The following is a 16478-nucleotide window of genomic DNA, read 5'->3' on the forward strand; positions in this document are numbered from 1 at the left end:
CTGAAACCGTCACAGTTCCTTCCTGACACAAATTCAGCCACCATCAGTTGGTCACGATGAACAGGGATGGAGCGATGCCATCTCTAAGGAGTACTTATTTTCTGAACAGATATGTTCTGAGCTAAAATTAAGGAACAGGGTTTTGAAAAAAGAAGTATCCTTTCTTTGGAAAAGATAGAAAAGGATGTGTGCACTTGGAATGTTTTGTCATTAGCAGCCGTGTGTGCTGTTTCTACGCATACCATAACATGCAGGCCCAGGCAACAGTGAGGCAGATATTCTTGTTGGAAAAACATCTCTTGGCAGATCTTTCTAAGGGAGGTTTTCTACTGTATTTTTCTCTTTCTCCTCTCTTCTGCCATGACATCACACTTTGCCTCCCCTACCCAAGAGCAGCAATACAGCTGTTGACACTGCTGACATGGGGAAGAAAAGTGCTCTGACCCAGAGGTCAGAGAAGGAGAGGTAGATTCTGCAGAAAACCTCCACTGAGAAATTTTAAGAACCGGAGCATGAAAAAGTGGGGTTTCCAGGTCACAGACTACATGCAGCTGCTTGGCTGCGGCCTCCTGAAGCAAGCTCACAATGCAGGGATCTTTCGATTCATTTTCACCATCTTTCATATACAAGAAATTATCCATTTTGAAATTAGTTCTGTCCCACAATATTGAAATACAAAGCAGTTACGCAAGTTCTTCATTCTGATATCCAGTTATTAATATTTATTTTTTCCAGCCACAGTACTAGCCTGCAGGCGGCTGTTAGCAGCTCATTTCCAGTTAGCCTCTTCATTCTTTTTATTGTTGGTACTTCCATGTTTTCAGCATTTTGAAGTTGTCCTCGACAACCTGAAATTAAAGTTGCCTGGGGGACAGCACTCAAGCTCACTCGATCTCTATGTGGAAAAGAGTGCAGAACAGCATGTGAAAGTGATGGTGCTTTCATAGAATCATAGAAGTTGCAAGAGACCTCCAAGATCACCAGTCGTCCCATCACCACCATGCCCACTAAACCACATCCCTCAGTGCCATATTTACCTTCTTCTTGAACACCAGCATGGACGGTGACTCCACCACCTCCAGGTGGTGCAGCCTGTTCTAATGCCTCACGGCTCCTTCTGAGGTTTTTCCTAATATCCAACCTGTCACCTTTGTTTCGGCGACTCTGGCTGCAGTCCCTTTGTGAAAGTGTTCCGACAGCCCCGGTCAGTTTCTCACGCCTTTCATGACACCAATATGGTGAGCGGCAAAATGGCGTTAGTTGCAAGGAGCACATCCTTCGTAAAGCTTTCCCCATGCCTTAGGGCTACTGCAGTTATCTCTGACCAATGGACACGTGGCATGTCTTGTTTCCTCCTTATCTGGTCTAACCTGTTCTTCTCTCTTATCTTCACGACGTTTGTTGCCAAGGCTTCCCAAGGGCCATGGGCCCCTGTGGACCCTGGTGACTGCCACAGCCCATTCAGTGGACTACATTTCCCCCTCCCTAAGCACAGGCCAATGTACTACAACCTGAGAGGACCCCCATCGCGTACACCCCGCAATCCCCGCATTGCACCCATACATGCCATTGTCCTCTCAGTTCAGCGTTGCCCCGTTACATCACAATGTGCCAAATAATCCTACCCTAATAACCCTATGACCTATTAATATAAAAACTATAACCTAATAATCCTGATATCTTAAGCGTGAGTTCTAACTAAAGCTAAACACTGCATTCTTAGACGATGCTGATTCGTTCGTCTTAGCATTTGCCATATGAGTCATTTGTCTCAGCATACACCATACTTATCTATGTGATATACCAATATACCTATATGACTATAAGCGTAAAGCATGTTAATATTAGAACTAATAAACTATAACTGAATATAGAATAAACAGAGTTAAACATCCGTTACAGCGCGTATGCGAACCCAGTTGCAATCTTTCCTGAAGCCTGTTGTATTCCAGTCCTTGATTACTTAAACGTTACTGCAGACAGTTCATGGAGCATGGTGCGCAAACCACGATGCAGGTCCCACACGGCTGAGCAGAGGGAGGTCCTATCCCGTCACATCCCGAGTCCTCGCCTTCTTCACCTGCTGCGACATCTCTCCCATGCTCAGTGAAACCCTGCTCTGTTATATCGCAAAGCACCTGTTAGTTCTACCCTAACAGCCTAGCAGCCTACTGGCCTTAAGATGAGTCTCACAAGAGGCGATGTAGTGCATCCTTAGATAATGCTGAATCGAGTCGGGACACTTGCCTCAGCAAGCGCCACATCTTAATATATATTATAACTATCAGTACTAAGCACAGTAATGCTAAACCTAACACAACTACCACTGGATGCAGTACAGAGTTAAATATCCCTGTCACTGTGGGGGACCATCCAAAAAGAACTTCCCACCAGTGGTGTTCTCCGTCCTTCTTTACTCTCTCTAGGACATGATGTATCTCTTCCGTGTCATGGTGAACGGTGATCAAGGTTTTCTGTCCATTGTCTCTGACACATTTCAGCAATTGGTGCAGGTCATCATGTTGCAAAAGCTTCCTTACCAAAGCGAGGTTCATTGCACTTGGAGCAGGTGACAGATCTTTAATCACCGTGTAATTAGCCTGCAAGAACTGATGTAATGTCGCCAACACTTAATAATTAAAGCCACATCCTACAATACTAGTAAAGTTATAGACAGAGAGATTAGAGTGATTGCTGGTAGCTCTAGTGGCACTATCTGTGAGTATGAAATTATAAAGGTCCTTATACAAACTTCCCAATATATACCAACATTGTCTCAGGTACCTGTTGGAGTGTACCTCCAAAATGACAAACATTTGTTCAATATCAAGGCAGATGTCTCAAGCCTTGAGAGCATTGCTCTCACAAACCAGCCGTATGGAATTGCTTGTTCTCCAGGCCTCAATCTGGCCACCTGTCCATGAAGGGAACCCATTCTGATGCCCACAGTGCATACTGCACTGGCTTAAGCACCATGCACATCAGATTTGTTACATGCGGAAAGAGAAGGCCTGATGCTGTCAGGACTTCTAATGCATTTAAAGTGAGGGATGATTTCAATCCCTGTTTCTCTGCACAATCAGGTGTGTGATGCCTTTCGGATCCAGGGGTACCCTTTCTGGGTCTCTGTTATCATTCTCTACCATCAGGAAGGTCTCTAGTGCTCTTCCTTCATCAGGCTAGATCTAATCTTCCTACAATCTGTCAGTGCATCTCTCTTAACTCCCAAATGCGAATTCACCTCTCTCCTTTCGCTATCCTTTGCAGTCACAGCTGGAAGCTGCGGGCTCCGCACCGCTCCCACTGTGCCCATCTCCCTTTGATCATGCACTGACTGTTGTAGAGGCTTCTGATTGGTTGCATGCACACTCAATCTTGTAAAAGGATGTGTGGGTCGAGTCAATGGGTCTGAACACTGTGGCAGAGAGTGGGTCCGGAGACTATCGTTATTTCTTTCTCCGTCGGGTGCAACCTGAGCAGAGGGCGCCGGCCGGACGCCACCTACACCTTCAGGCGCAGTCAGGGTGGACAGTGCCGGCCGGACACTGTCATCCGAGCACCTGTAAGCTACATCGCTTCCCTTTCTCTCTGCTGTTTTTCCTTCTACCGCCGCCTTAACTTTTGACCAATCCGTACCCGAGCCTTGCCCGCAGTTCCCACCCCCCTGGGTGTTACTGCATTCCACCTCCTGAGAGGAGACAGCAAGTGTCCCATCCCAGCTCACTTCTCTCCCTCCCCCCACAGGTGAAGTTGGATTACACGGAGGCAGCAGTTGTGGATACAGCGGAGGGGTTTCAACGACCTTACTTTCCCGCAGTTGAGCCGTTTTGCAAGATAAAATCGCAGACAGTTTAACGCCGCCTTTTACTTGTTTATGCGGAGCTGAAGCCGAGGGGGGAGTGAAAAGGGATGCCGAAGGTGCGGACGAGATGTTAGCAGTCATAGCTGAGGGCATATTTACGGTGTTCTCTTCCTCAGAGGACCTGCAAGAAAGTACGCTCCCCGCACACGTAAGCATGATCCTGCCAAGGGGCGCTCTCCCATTCCCATGGTTAACGCCACTGTGGGCGAGGGGCTCACTGACGTGCGGGACCCCGACCTTGGGTAGGCAGAGCCGCATTGTCTGGCCCATTTGGTGTTCCGGGGGAGGGGCCCTGGGCCTAAGGCACCCTCCCATCCTCGTTTCCCTGCGGCAATGAGACAAACTTCCGACATGGGCGCGCGGCGTGCCCTGATGTCCCGCAGGCTTGGCAGGTCTGGTCTGGCCCTGCTTCCCCTTTCTGTCTCCCAGGGGCTCGGCACTGGGCTCTGAAGTGACCAAACTGTCCGCACTTAAAACACGGTCCCTTACTTTGATCCTCTCCCATGGCCATCGCCGCTACTAACGCTGCTGCTAATCCCTCATTGGTGAGGGGCGTTGTCCTCTGTTTCTCCAGTACATACCTAATGATATCTCCCGGAGGATTGAGGTCGTCAGGAGCGGCTCGAATAAGATCCTTTTTGTGTGATTTCTGGTTAAGACAATCCATGATTATTGCATTATGGGCAATCTTTGGCAGATCTGAGCCTTCTACTGCCCGAATCAATCGACTGGCAAAATCCGAGAATGACTCAGATGGACCCTGGGCTATCTCTGCCCAGGGAGCAGAAGGTTCAGCTGTCCTGGAGAACCTTCTGAAGGCTGTCAGAGCTGCTTTTCTTTGCCCGCCAACAGCTGTCCCTGGTGAAGGCATCTGAACTGGCCTCAGGGGACCCAGTCATCCCTTCCCCATACCCTAACAGCCGTGTCAGATGAGTTACCTCTCCCAGTTCCCTACCATTTGCTGGGTGTCGTGGGTCACGTGTTGCTGCAGCGACTACGGCCCTGAGCTGTGCCGACCACTCTTCCTTCCATAACATATACTGCGCTGGCTCAAGTATCAAGTCCCTTTCCCCGGATTAGCCGGGAACGTGGCCGTTTGGGAGGGCAGAACGGGTGGCGGGGGCAGAGCCGCGGCCAGCAATCGCTCGGCCCCTTGCCCTCCCCGTGTAGGATCCTCCCCCTGACGAAAGCCGCGCAAAGAGGGGTACAGGAGAGGATACGGGGGGGAGCCGTCGGAGATGATGGCGACTCTTCCTCCTTCTTTTCCGATGTTGATGTTTCTGGCGTGGTCGGTGCCTCCGGCGCCGTCTTGTCTTGGGGCAGATCCTTGAAGGGGTCAGAGTCTCCCGGCCGCGGTGACCGAACCCCCCCCCCCCCCCGCCCGGATCCAAACCCAAGAGATCTCTGGCAAGAGAGGTTCCTTCTGAGGAACCTTCTGAGGTTCTTCCCCATATCCCCTTTTGAGGTTTCTTCTGAGGTCCTTCTGAGGTTTTTCCCCATATCCAAATCATGCTGACTTGATTTCCCAAACTGAACTTGTTTCTGATACTGCTAGCCATCTCATGAATGTGTTCGTGAGATTGGAATGCTGGCACTGCTAATGGGAGTATTTCCTGTGGAGAAGTTGCATGCAGGCATTTCTTCTTTTAAAATTCTCTACTACTTCTGATTATGTTCCTGATAATTTCAAACTGTAGGTAACACTCAACTGTAGATGGTTACCTGCACATTCTATGTCACATCCAGCTCCAGTTGTCTGAAATGCTTTTTTTCTTTTCTCAAGCATAAACTTACCTTGAGTATGAGCTTGAGAACTCTATTTGATAGGAGAAGATTAAGGATGCAGAAGTATCAAAAGCAAGAAAAGAGCTGAAGATACCATCATTTTGTGTGTAGAAGTAGGCAGGTGTAGATTAGTAAGGATGTACAAAGGGTATTAGGATGTGAGATATTTGGAATAGTAATTGTTGGGAGTTGGGAGCATTGAGCTCTTGATTACAGATAAACAAAGACACACTCTGGGGCTATGGAATAGCTATTGTAGGTGACACTGAGATGTCTCCTATTAAAAATAGGTACAGCGTTGAGGAAACTGTCAGGGTGGAATACAGTGAATGTGCAAATAATCTGTTCCTTGATGGTTCCCTGGGCAACATGACTACAGCCTTAGGTGTTAGCAGCACCAGGGGAGCTGAATGCAGACTGGAGGAGAAGCAGCACTGAGGGTGGAGTGGACTAGAAATAATGTCACGAGGCTCCATGATGACAGAGATGGGAACTCAATGGTCCAGTGGAACTGATAAACTGCATAGCTATTTGAGCCACTAATTTTTCCTTCTTCTTGGATTTTTTTTTTTTTTTTTGGTTGAAAACACATCCCTGGGTGAGCTTTCCTCATTATTCACTGTAATACACCAAAGCACACTTCCATCCCACACCTCTGCAGACAGTGCATATATCACTGGCAATCCAAATTGCCATTCTGTTGCTTCAGTAAACTGCACTATTCACTAATCTAGCCATGCGAGCCTATCTGATTGCAACTAGATGAGTTGGGCATTAATAGTTCATATACTGAATGCAAACCAGACTTACAGTGCTAAACTGGGCATCTTTCAGGATGTAATCCCAGCTGCTCACAGCCCAACAGGTATCAGGACAAGCTGGAATGCAAGGGGGTTTATCTTCCACCAAGCCTTTTGACCCTTTAATGCAACATGAAGGAAATGTGTTCTGGTGTGATGTGCTGTGGAAGGCAGAACATACAACCACTAACAGGTAAGCCAATGCTTACCATACTCTTTTTGTCTAGCCTACAGACCAAATCTTTCTGGCAGGCAGATGTCATTGTTTCAAAGCCCTTCACTAAAGTATTTTACGAGGTCATACAGCAACCTGCAAAAGGGGTAAAATAAGGAAAAGTAAGTCCTGCTTGTATATAACAAGTAGCAATTTATAATTGTGCAGTAAAATTAGTAAATGAAATACAAATAGAAAAAAAAGTCATGTATATCCCCAATAACGTAGTATATTCTTCTGTCCTACGCTCTGTGATGGTTTCTGGATGGTTGCTTCATGTAGCATCAAAGACTTAAAAATATATGCTTAGTTTTTGAAGTTAGGCAAACAGTGTCAAACTGGACCATGAAAGAACAATATTATTCCTTGTATCTTTCAAGCGTCAGCAGACTTTCCAAGCAGATAATTCCTACCACCTTACTTTTATGTTCAAATAGCAGTCATAGTAACTAATTGGTGAGAATACTGGATTGACCTCTGCTTGCACGTTTCCATTGTCACACTGAGCTTAGCTTTTCTTTTGAATCACAATTAAGATGTATATGAAATACTGCTACAAGATACTGATTTTGCTCTCAGTAACTCTTGCTATGTATTTAAGATGGCAAACAACAGGTGATGCACTACAGTAGTTGTAACATATACATTTTGTCTATGTGACTAGAAAAAAGAATACCCTGCATAATTGACAGCAGATTTTATGACTCCAGTCTATTCCTGCTCTCAGCAGTATATACACTCCTACAGCCTGTGTAGGCAGGGATTACTACGTGATGATACCTGTAGTAAAACATCACTGTATTGTATACAGTTAGAGCTAAACAGCACACCACATCTTGTTCTCCACCAGGCTGTTTTGGTTTTCTTTAATACATCATTTTTGAATGAAGCTTTGCTCCCGTCTTAAGCAGCTTCTTCAGCAGAGCAGTCAATGCCTGCATAGGTGAACTTCTCATATAGGGTGGTGTTCACATAAGTCTGGAAAGGAAGTAAACAGAAAGAGTGTGACACAAAACAAACTCACTACTCAGTAATCCTAAGTGATACTGAAATTACTGATGGCCTAATTGTTGTCTAGGGATTTGTTCTTACCTTTCTTTCTTCCAGCATCCTGTTCAGTGACACCAGTATCTGAGCAAATGATGGTCTTTCGTAAGGTTTCTCCCTCCAGCACTGTCTCATTAGGTCATACCTTTAAAATCGAACACCAACACATGCTGGTTTAGACACATGGGTGAATGCTATGAGTTCATGTTTTTTGGAAAACTGTACACATTCCATTACAAAGAAGCCCACTTCTGCACTCAAAAAAAAAAAAAAAAAAAAAAAAACTTTATGTTTTTTGAACAGTTCTGCTATTAGTTTATTTCAGACGTTCTCCCATATACCAGATGTGTTACTCTTCTTGTTTTGTTTGCTCAGGGAACTTACACTTCATCGTCACAGTTGAGAGGCTTTTCCAGTCTGTACCCTTGAGGCAGTTTTTCATAGAGTTCTGCACAGGTCATTCCACAGTACGGTGTTCCACCTGAAGCAGAGTCAAAAATTGTCCTGAGTGGCATCTTTTTTATAAAAGAAAACATTATTTCGTAACAGAAATGAAAAGCAATGTCTATCACAGATCACAGAATCACAGAATCACCCGGGTTGGAAGGGACCTCAAGGATCATGTAGTTCCAACCCCCCTGCCTAGCAGGGCCACCAAACACACACATTCAGATCAGGTTGCCCAGGACCCCGTCCAACCTGGCCTTAAACACATCCAAGGACGGGGCATCCACAACCTCCCTGGGCAGCCCGTTCCAGGGCCTAACCACTCTCCTTGTATAGAACTTCCCCCTAACATCCAACCTAAATCTTCCCTCCTTCAACTTCGATCCATTTCCCCTAGTCCTGCTGTTGTCAGCCCTTTTGAAGAGTTTACTCCCCTCGTGGGTGTAGGTTCCCTTCAGGTATTGATAGGCTGCAATGAGGTCACCCTGCAGCCTTCTCTTCTCCAGGCTGAACAAGCCCAACTCCCTCAGCCTGTCCTCATAGGGGAGGTGCTCCAGCCCCCTGATCATCTTAGTCGCCCTCCTCTGGACCCTTTCCAAAATCTCAATGTCTTTCTTGTACTGAGGGCTCCACACCTGGACACAGTACTCCAGATGGGGCCTCACAAGAGCCGAGTAGAGAGGGACAATCACCTCCCTGTCCCTGCTGACCACCCCTCTCCTGATGGAGCCCAGGATCCCATTTGCCTTTCGAGCTGCCAGAGCGCACTGCTGGCTCATGTTCAGTCTCTCGTCCATCAGGACCCCCAGGTCCTTCTCTGCCAAGCTGCTCTCAAGGACCACTCCTCCCAGCCTGTACGGGTGCCTGGGGTTCTTCCGGCCCAAATGCAAAACCTTGCACTTTGCCGTGTTGAACCTCATTAGGTTCACCCGAGCCCAGCCCTCCAGCCTGTCGAGGTCCCTCTGAATGGCATCCCTTCCTTCCACCGTATCAACTGCACCACTCAGCTTGGTGTCGTCAGCAAACTTGCTGAGGGTGCACTCAATTCCCTCATCGATGTCATTAATAAAGATGTTAAAGAGCACCGGTCCCAAGACAGACCCTTGGGGGACACCACTTGTTACCGGCCTCCACCTGGACATAGAGCCATTGACCACCACCCTCTGTCTGCGGCCTTTCAACCAGTTTCTTATCCATCGGGTCGTCCACCCATCAAATCCACTTCCCTCCAATTTGGAGATGAGGATGTGGTGGGGGACTCTAACTCTCATCCATATCTAAAACAAACCCATTAATTCACTTAGTAAAGAAATCTGGTAATAAATTAGACCAGAATTGTTGTTAGCCCAGTGTGCAATGTGCACCTTTGTCAGTTTGTACCTCTTGGCCTGCGGACCACATGGCACATGCAGACAAATGAAAAAGTCTGCGTCAGACAGTCAGAGGCTGTGTCACTCACAGCATGAATAGAGACATGAAAAAAACTCTAAATTTGGCTAATAATCAAAAATTTTCTTCAGCAGTGCTGGAATAGGAGTTGTGGCAAAAAACAAGCAAAAAAAAAGAATCTGAATTTAAAACTCAGGCTGAGCAAAAGGTGCTCATCAGCCTTACAGCATTTGGAATTAGGACTACAGATATGTGATGTGCTAAATTTTGTGTTTAGGTTAGGCCTCTGTTTTGCAGTGCAATGATCATTTTGACTGTACCCAGGCTGAAAATGTGACAGTTGTAGTTCCAAGCACACTGAAGCTATCTGTGATTCTATTAAATGAAACAGAATAAAAATTAAATATGCCGCAGAGCAAGAAGCTTTAAGCAGGCTGAACGGATGGAGTGGGCTCGTCCCATGTGGGTTTATGTGTGCAGAACAAAATTTGCATGCTTACCTAAGCTAACGATTTCCCATAATAGGACACCATATGACCATCTGCAACAAAGAAATACTATTGAGTGCCACCAGAATACAAGATGTCACATATTAAATTGGTAGATGGTTTTGCTAAGATGCAGATAACATAAGGAGGTGTGATTCGTTCTTTTTTTTTTTTTTTCTTACAAATTTTTCTAAAACAACGGAGTTTGTGGAATCAGAATGCATAGAATCAGTGAAGTTAATTCCCTGTAAGTCCACCAGCCGGAGTCCTTTTATAGACTGAAAAGCTCTCAGCATATAATACTGATAGAAATTGCTCTGCTGTGTATCTGTTCTGGTTGCCTGACTAAAACTCTGAATCTCTGGAGGAATTAGCAGCTTTTAATTTCAAGTGGGAAATGTACCTCCATTAGTAACCCAAATCTAATCAGTTTCCTGCAAGATTTACTTTTTTCTTGCCATTTGCTTGCTTATGCTGGTACAGTATGAATTCTTTGATTAGATGTCACTATCCTCACTATCAGACTTTCTTTGATATGAAAACATCTTTAATTAAAAGGGACCCCTTAAAACATACTTACACATCACTGTTAGTGGTGTAAACACTGTAATTCAATGACTCAATTGCCATCCATCTCACTGGAAGTCGTCCCTGGGAATTATTTCATGGCGGTTAGTTTTTGGGTGGTTGAAACAATAATACAGAATCACAGAGTTGTAGCATAGTTTGGATTGGAAGAGACTTTCAGAGATCACCTAGTTTACCCCACCCTGCTTATGTTTATTAGGCATCATCTTCTTCCACATCATTCAAAGCACTAGCTCTGGACAGCTATTTTGTCAGCTCACAGATCCCAGTGTGCTGTTTTTTACCACCTTGTTAACTCTGGCCTTGTTAAGTAGAATTAGACTAATTTGCCCCAGCCAGATAAATTCTGGAAAAACAAAAATTATTGTATTCAGATATCTACACATCCATACCTTGAAAGTAGATTCTCTGTATGTCTGTAGTGCAATTGGACTAAACCTCATGATTGTCTACAAAATTGGTCATTTTGCTGTAATCCACATTCACAGAAATAGTTTTCAACTATATTGAATGTAACAAAAACCTGGTATAGACTTGATTTACAAGTAATGTATGTACATTAAAAGTTAATATAAATATGCATATCAGTGTATATATATATATATGTATAAAACAAATCAGATATCTAGCAATTATGAGTTTGCATTTTTCTTGATGTGAAACTAGAAAATAAGAAACAAGAAAACAAAAAATGGAAACAACAGGTTATACTCAGACTTGATCCTTACCATGGTTTTCTTGACATAGACCTCTTGACCCCTGGATAAGCCAAAGTCAGCTATTTTTGCAACATAATTTTCTCCAACCAGGATGTTTCTTGCTGCCAAATCTCGATGGATAAACTAAAATGTAGAAATCAGAAGTCACCGCAGTATCTGTGAGCTTTACATTTGTCATTTCAATGCTATGCTGAAAATTTATAATAAACATTTGGAGTAAAAATGAAAACTAAACCAAATAGCTTCATGTGGCACTACCAGAACATTTTACACTTTAGCTGAAGATTAAAGCAGTTAGGTTCCAAGTCATTTCTGAGTTTTAATGCTTCTTTCACAATTCCTAGTGCCAAAGTATTTCACAGGGCTGAATGAGCACAACAAAATAATAGTCATCCAGCGGGTGCTATAGGAGCTAAAACTAAAACCTCATTTTAATGAAATTTTGATTTCATTAAGATGAGTGGTTCCTGAAAAATGAGTGCTGTGCTTTCAGTTGGTAGAACATTTAGGACTGACCTGTTTCTGGCTCAGGTAGTCCATCCCCCTTGCAACATCAGCTGCAAAATGAAGAAGCTGCTGAGAGGAAAGTGTAGATGCAGTGCTGTTGGCAATAGCAAATGCTGGGTCAGTCTCTAGCACCCTGCTTTTACGAAGGAAGTCCAGCAGATTCCCATGAGGGGCATATTCAATAGCAAGATAAAGATATCCTAGTGAAAATTCAGATAGTTAGCGTTATCACACAGTAAAAGTTGGACAGCAATAATATTTGGACACTTACATTACTGTATATTAAAAGGAAATAAATCAGATTGGAGGGGAAATATCAAACAGTGTAGCTCCTAGGTGCCATAGAGAACTCAAAACAATTGCTGACTAATCTCTGACGGATTACTGTGGGCATGTAGCTCCAAAACCAAGTTTATTTGACTTTTGAACAGAAATGTTGATCAGAAAGGCCTGCTCATGATTTTTTTTTTTTTTTAATGGACTGTTTGAGTTGTAGTGTGCTGGATTGTTTTTTTTTAACTGATTTTTAAATCAATTAAATCGGTGTATTCAGGAGTCTCTTACCCCGATGTTCACATGCTCCTAGAAGATTTATGATGTTGGGATGATGACCAAGTTTACAAAGCACTTCGAGTTCTCCAGCAAAGTCTCTGTGGTCATCTTTTGAAGCATACTCTGAAAATCAAATCAGCATGCATTTATGTTTTCCTTTGAACTGAACTTATGACTATTATTAATTATGAGGACCCTGGGCTGCATGAGGCACTACTGCTTCATCTCTAACAGAAAGAGGAAAATTCTGTGATACATTAATATTTATTTACAAGAATACAAGTTTTCAAAGGCAAAAATAAAAGGAGGGAACCTAATGTGTGTAGCAACCATCTACCAAGAATGAAAGCATCTTAACATATTACATTTAGTTTCCCTCATTTGAGAATTTAGAGGTCAGTTGCCTATGAATCTTTCCTTTTGTGCTCTTGTTCCTACCTGCATGCAGACCTTGGCTCTTTTTATAGTGGTCACCATATTTAAGAATGTCTTCCAGTTTGCCTAGATAGTGATCTAGTGAATTGTAAGAAAATACATACATTCTTGCAGTATTCTATGTATTGTAGTTCTCTCCAGAACACTGCAGTAATGACTGGTGAATACAAAGAAATTAGTCTCACAGTGTATTATGTATAGATACACAGATGTGGTCATCTGTGTGTGAATAAAGGAAGCAAGACAACCACATGCTGTGACCAAAGGCTAACTCTGTGCTCCTGCGTAGCCAATGCGTGTTTTATTGGTTCCTCCTTTGAATATAAACACACAGATGAAGTTTATACTAACCAATGAATTGCAGAATACATAACAGTTAATGATATTAACATTTAAAGAGGAACGTAGGCCAACTTGCCAGAGCAGAAATGGAGTTTTTGGCAGAAACAGTTCCTGGTCTACTAACAGCCATTACGTCATTAGTAATTTTGAATATTTATTTTAGTGTGAAGAGAAGGCTACTAAGCACTTCTGAAGAGAGAGAAACCTCTGAAGCAAACAACCAAGAGAAGTCTGTAGTCTCAGAGTCTTTGATCTTTACTACCTTTCATCCTTTTAATTGCAGCATCCATGCGTAAGCCATCCTTCTTAATTCGTGCTTTCAAGACTTGCCCAAAGTTACCTTCCCCAATCACATCTTGAAATTTGATGTCATTCCACTCGAGAACTGGGTAAATAGTGGGATCTGGGCTGTTTTTGGCTTTCCTGCTCAGAGTGAGAGTACCTGAGTTAAATTGTACAGCTGGCTCTTCCCTCTGTAACAGAATAAAGCAAACGACAATGGTTTCTTCTTTATGGAGAAATCCCCGAATGCATGCGTGCTCACTCATGTACTCACACACACAGCCTGATTCATCTCCTGCCAACACATAAATGAGTGCAGTGGAAAACTACTGCATCTAGAACTTGTACCTGGATCCGTGAAAGTAGTCGGGATCCTACTTACATGTAATAAATATTATAGCTTGGCCCATTGAACAGTTTTATAATCAATGGAGATGAAGGAGATGAACAAAAATAATTTGGTTATACTGACCTTAGAACTAGTTCTAAGCCTCAGTAGGATTTATCTCTACCAAATTTGACTAAATTCTGTGGTAATCAAGCTCAGCAGTAAGACTGAAGAAAGAGGATGCAGAGAAAGGAAAAAGAGAGGAAATGAACCACCTCCATACTTGAGACATTTCTACTTCAGCCACTTGTGCCCACAAAACACTTCTGGAGAATTTTCAAGACGAGCAATTGCATGAGACCTGGAGACACAGGTCATCTTTTTGAATATGCTCCCTTATTTTATTCCCTGTTTTTAGAAAATAACTGCATAGGTCTTTTTGAAGGAATTCTTTAGCCCAGCTTCACTCTCCTTCATGGATTCCCCTCTAAAGGGAGAGATGTTGCTGGAAAGCAGAGTGATGCAGAGAGTACAGAGGGGCAAGCATACAGAGAGTGAGAGAGCATAAACTCCAGCATTTTCCTCAGAACTGCCAGAACTGTGATGTTACCATTGTCCAATCCCTGTGCTGCCTCAGCTCAAAAAACCTTGCTAAAATCCAGGGTTAAAGATTTTGCAGTTTCATAACAGGACAAGCTCCTCCATTCTGTCTGGCTTGCTGTTTGTGATACATGGCTACAAGGAGACAGAAATGAAAAGGATAAACTGTGTCTATCTTTTTTCAAGTCAGGTGTAATTAAGCTTGCTTTAGCTCTCTGTCACTAAGAAGATTGTATTTGAAAATGCTAAAGAAAAGTAAGCAAAAAAAAAACCCCAACAACCCAACAAAAAACAAGGAAAAAGATGATGCCAAAATAAGTAGCCACACTGACTCAGGAAAACAAGAAACCCACCACTACATTTTGGAAAGCCTGAGCCATTCTGCGCTGGAAGTTGGCTCGCTTCAACTGCAGCATGATGAGAAAGGCCAGGAGAATTGTTACACAGGTCATCCCTGCAGAGCCAAGGATAGCAATGAGCAGCATTTTACCTCCTTTTGATTCATATGGAGCTGCAGAGGAAGCACATAAAGAGTTTATCATTTCCAGCTAATCCTGAAACAGCCATGAGCAACAACATATACGCAAATACTCCCATCTTATAAACAGTATAAAGATGGAGTTACAACCAATTTGTTTAACAACATCACAGACATTGTATTGTCCAATTTTCAGGTGTACAAGCACCTGCAGGTTGTGCTGAGTGCAGGCAGAGTGGTGCGGAGGTCACATTCAGTGATCTAATGTAGCTTCATTAATTTATGAGCTGTGGGGCACTCTCTAGTGACTACACAGAAATGTTTTATGTTGTCACCTCACCAATACCACAGTGGACTGAGAAGAAAATGCCAGCGTTGCTGTGTTGTGTGTCCAAATTAAGATAAAAAGGAAACTGATACAGTATGACTTTGCTTTAGCTAACGGGCCCTGTTTTGTGCATGTCCAGCATGCTGGAATTACCAACCTTTCATTTCTGGAAGAGTCTTCAATTCAAAGGATGTGTTCGGGTTGCTCAAGCCGATGTTGTTTTGAGCATTAATCTGAACCTGGTACACAGTGTTTGGCTCCAGGCCTTTGAGATGGTACTGAGTAATGGTGGAGTTCTTAATGATAATGTCGATGTGATTGTACTCAGCCTTGCCGTAAATTTTGTAGCTGATGATGATGGAGGAGATGGAATGGCCCTCAGCAGTTGTCCAAGAAATGACTGAGGATGTGTCTGTGGTGTTAGAAAACTTGATGTTGTATGGTGCAGGAGGTATTCCTGAGAACAAACACAAACACACAGAAATGTTGGAGTGAATTTCTACCTCTTTCACCTTTTCTCACTAGGACAAACACTTCGCTCAGTGCTTTTGTTGTGCTAAACAGAAGATAAACTTTGTTGACAAGCTATAACAACTGAAGGCAACTCTTTTATAAACTTCATGCAGTCACCCATGTTGCAGTACTCCGTACTTCCAGCAGAGGATTTCATACGACTGTAGAGTATTTAAGTGCATTGTATCTTCTTTTCCTTCCTTAAATGTTGACTCTTTCCTCATTGACACAGCTCAATTACGATGCCAGAGTGTTTTTTTGTTCGTTTGTTTGTTTGAATTAAAAAGGAGCTTGGACTATGGAACTCAATATGCTCTTCATTAAAAGAGGAAAGAAATGCTGTACATGCTAAAAGTATGAACAAGAATGTACAAGAATGAAACACACTGATATTAAGAAGATGTGGATTCCTTAGTTTTTCATTTCTTTTCCCTTTCTCCTTCTTCTTTTCTGTATTCCTTTTTGTATTCCTTCTTCCTTTTTGTACTACTTCTCTGAAAGTATCTGAGAATACTGATATTCAGATAGATATCTGAATCTATCACCTCCCGTGGAGGTGTGTAAGGAATGTTTGGATCTTGTGTTGAGGGATATGGTTTAGTGAGAACTGTTGGTGATAGGTGGATGGTTGGAGTGGATGATCTTGTAGGTCTTTTCCAACCTTGGTGTTTCTGTGATTTTTTGGAAGAGAGAGGGTAAATTTTCATCAGTTCCTGGCAATTTTCAAGGTAAGAATTTCTTTGGACACTGAACTGTCTTCATAATGATAGTAAA

General features: G+C 43.3%; 1 protein-coding gene across 1 annotated transcript in view; it reads right to left on the reverse strand.

The window, feature by feature from the left end:
• Positions 1–6794: 6794 nt before the first annotated feature.
• The window catches only part of TEK (TEK receptor tyrosine kinase), a 36533-nt gene continuing 26849 nt past the window's right edge, over positions 6795–16478 (reverse strand). The window contains exons 13-23 of the mRNA XM_042829558.1: positions 15349–15648; positions 14739–14896; positions 13438–13648; positions 12411–12521; positions 11856–12046; positions 11349–11462; positions 10613–10683; positions 10045–10085; positions 8093–8189; positions 7754–7853; positions 6795–7639 (exon numbers count right to left, since the gene is read on the reverse strand). Coding sequence (XP_042685492.1) covers positions 7565–7639; positions 7754–7853; positions 8093–8189; positions 10045–10085; positions 10613–10683; positions 11349–11462; positions 11856–12046; positions 12411–12521; positions 13438–13648; positions 14739–14896; positions 15349–15648 — 1469 coding nt within the window. The 3' untranslated portion in view covers positions 6795–7564. The remainder of the gene's footprint in view (positions 7640–7753; positions 7854–8092; positions 8190–10044; positions 10086–10612; positions 10684–11348; positions 11463–11855; positions 12047–12410; positions 12522–13437; positions 13649–14738; positions 14897–15348; positions 15649–16478) is intronic.

This window comes from Centrocercus urophasianus, unplaced genomic scaffold (genome assembly GCF_019232065.1).
Source record: "Centrocercus urophasianus isolate 14NV4802_14NV808 unplaced genomic scaffold, USGS_Curo_1.0 seq_31, whole genome shotgun sequence".
Classification (NCBI taxonomy): Eukaryota; Metazoa; Chordata; class Aves; order Galliformes; family Phasianidae; genus Centrocercus; species Centrocercus urophasianus.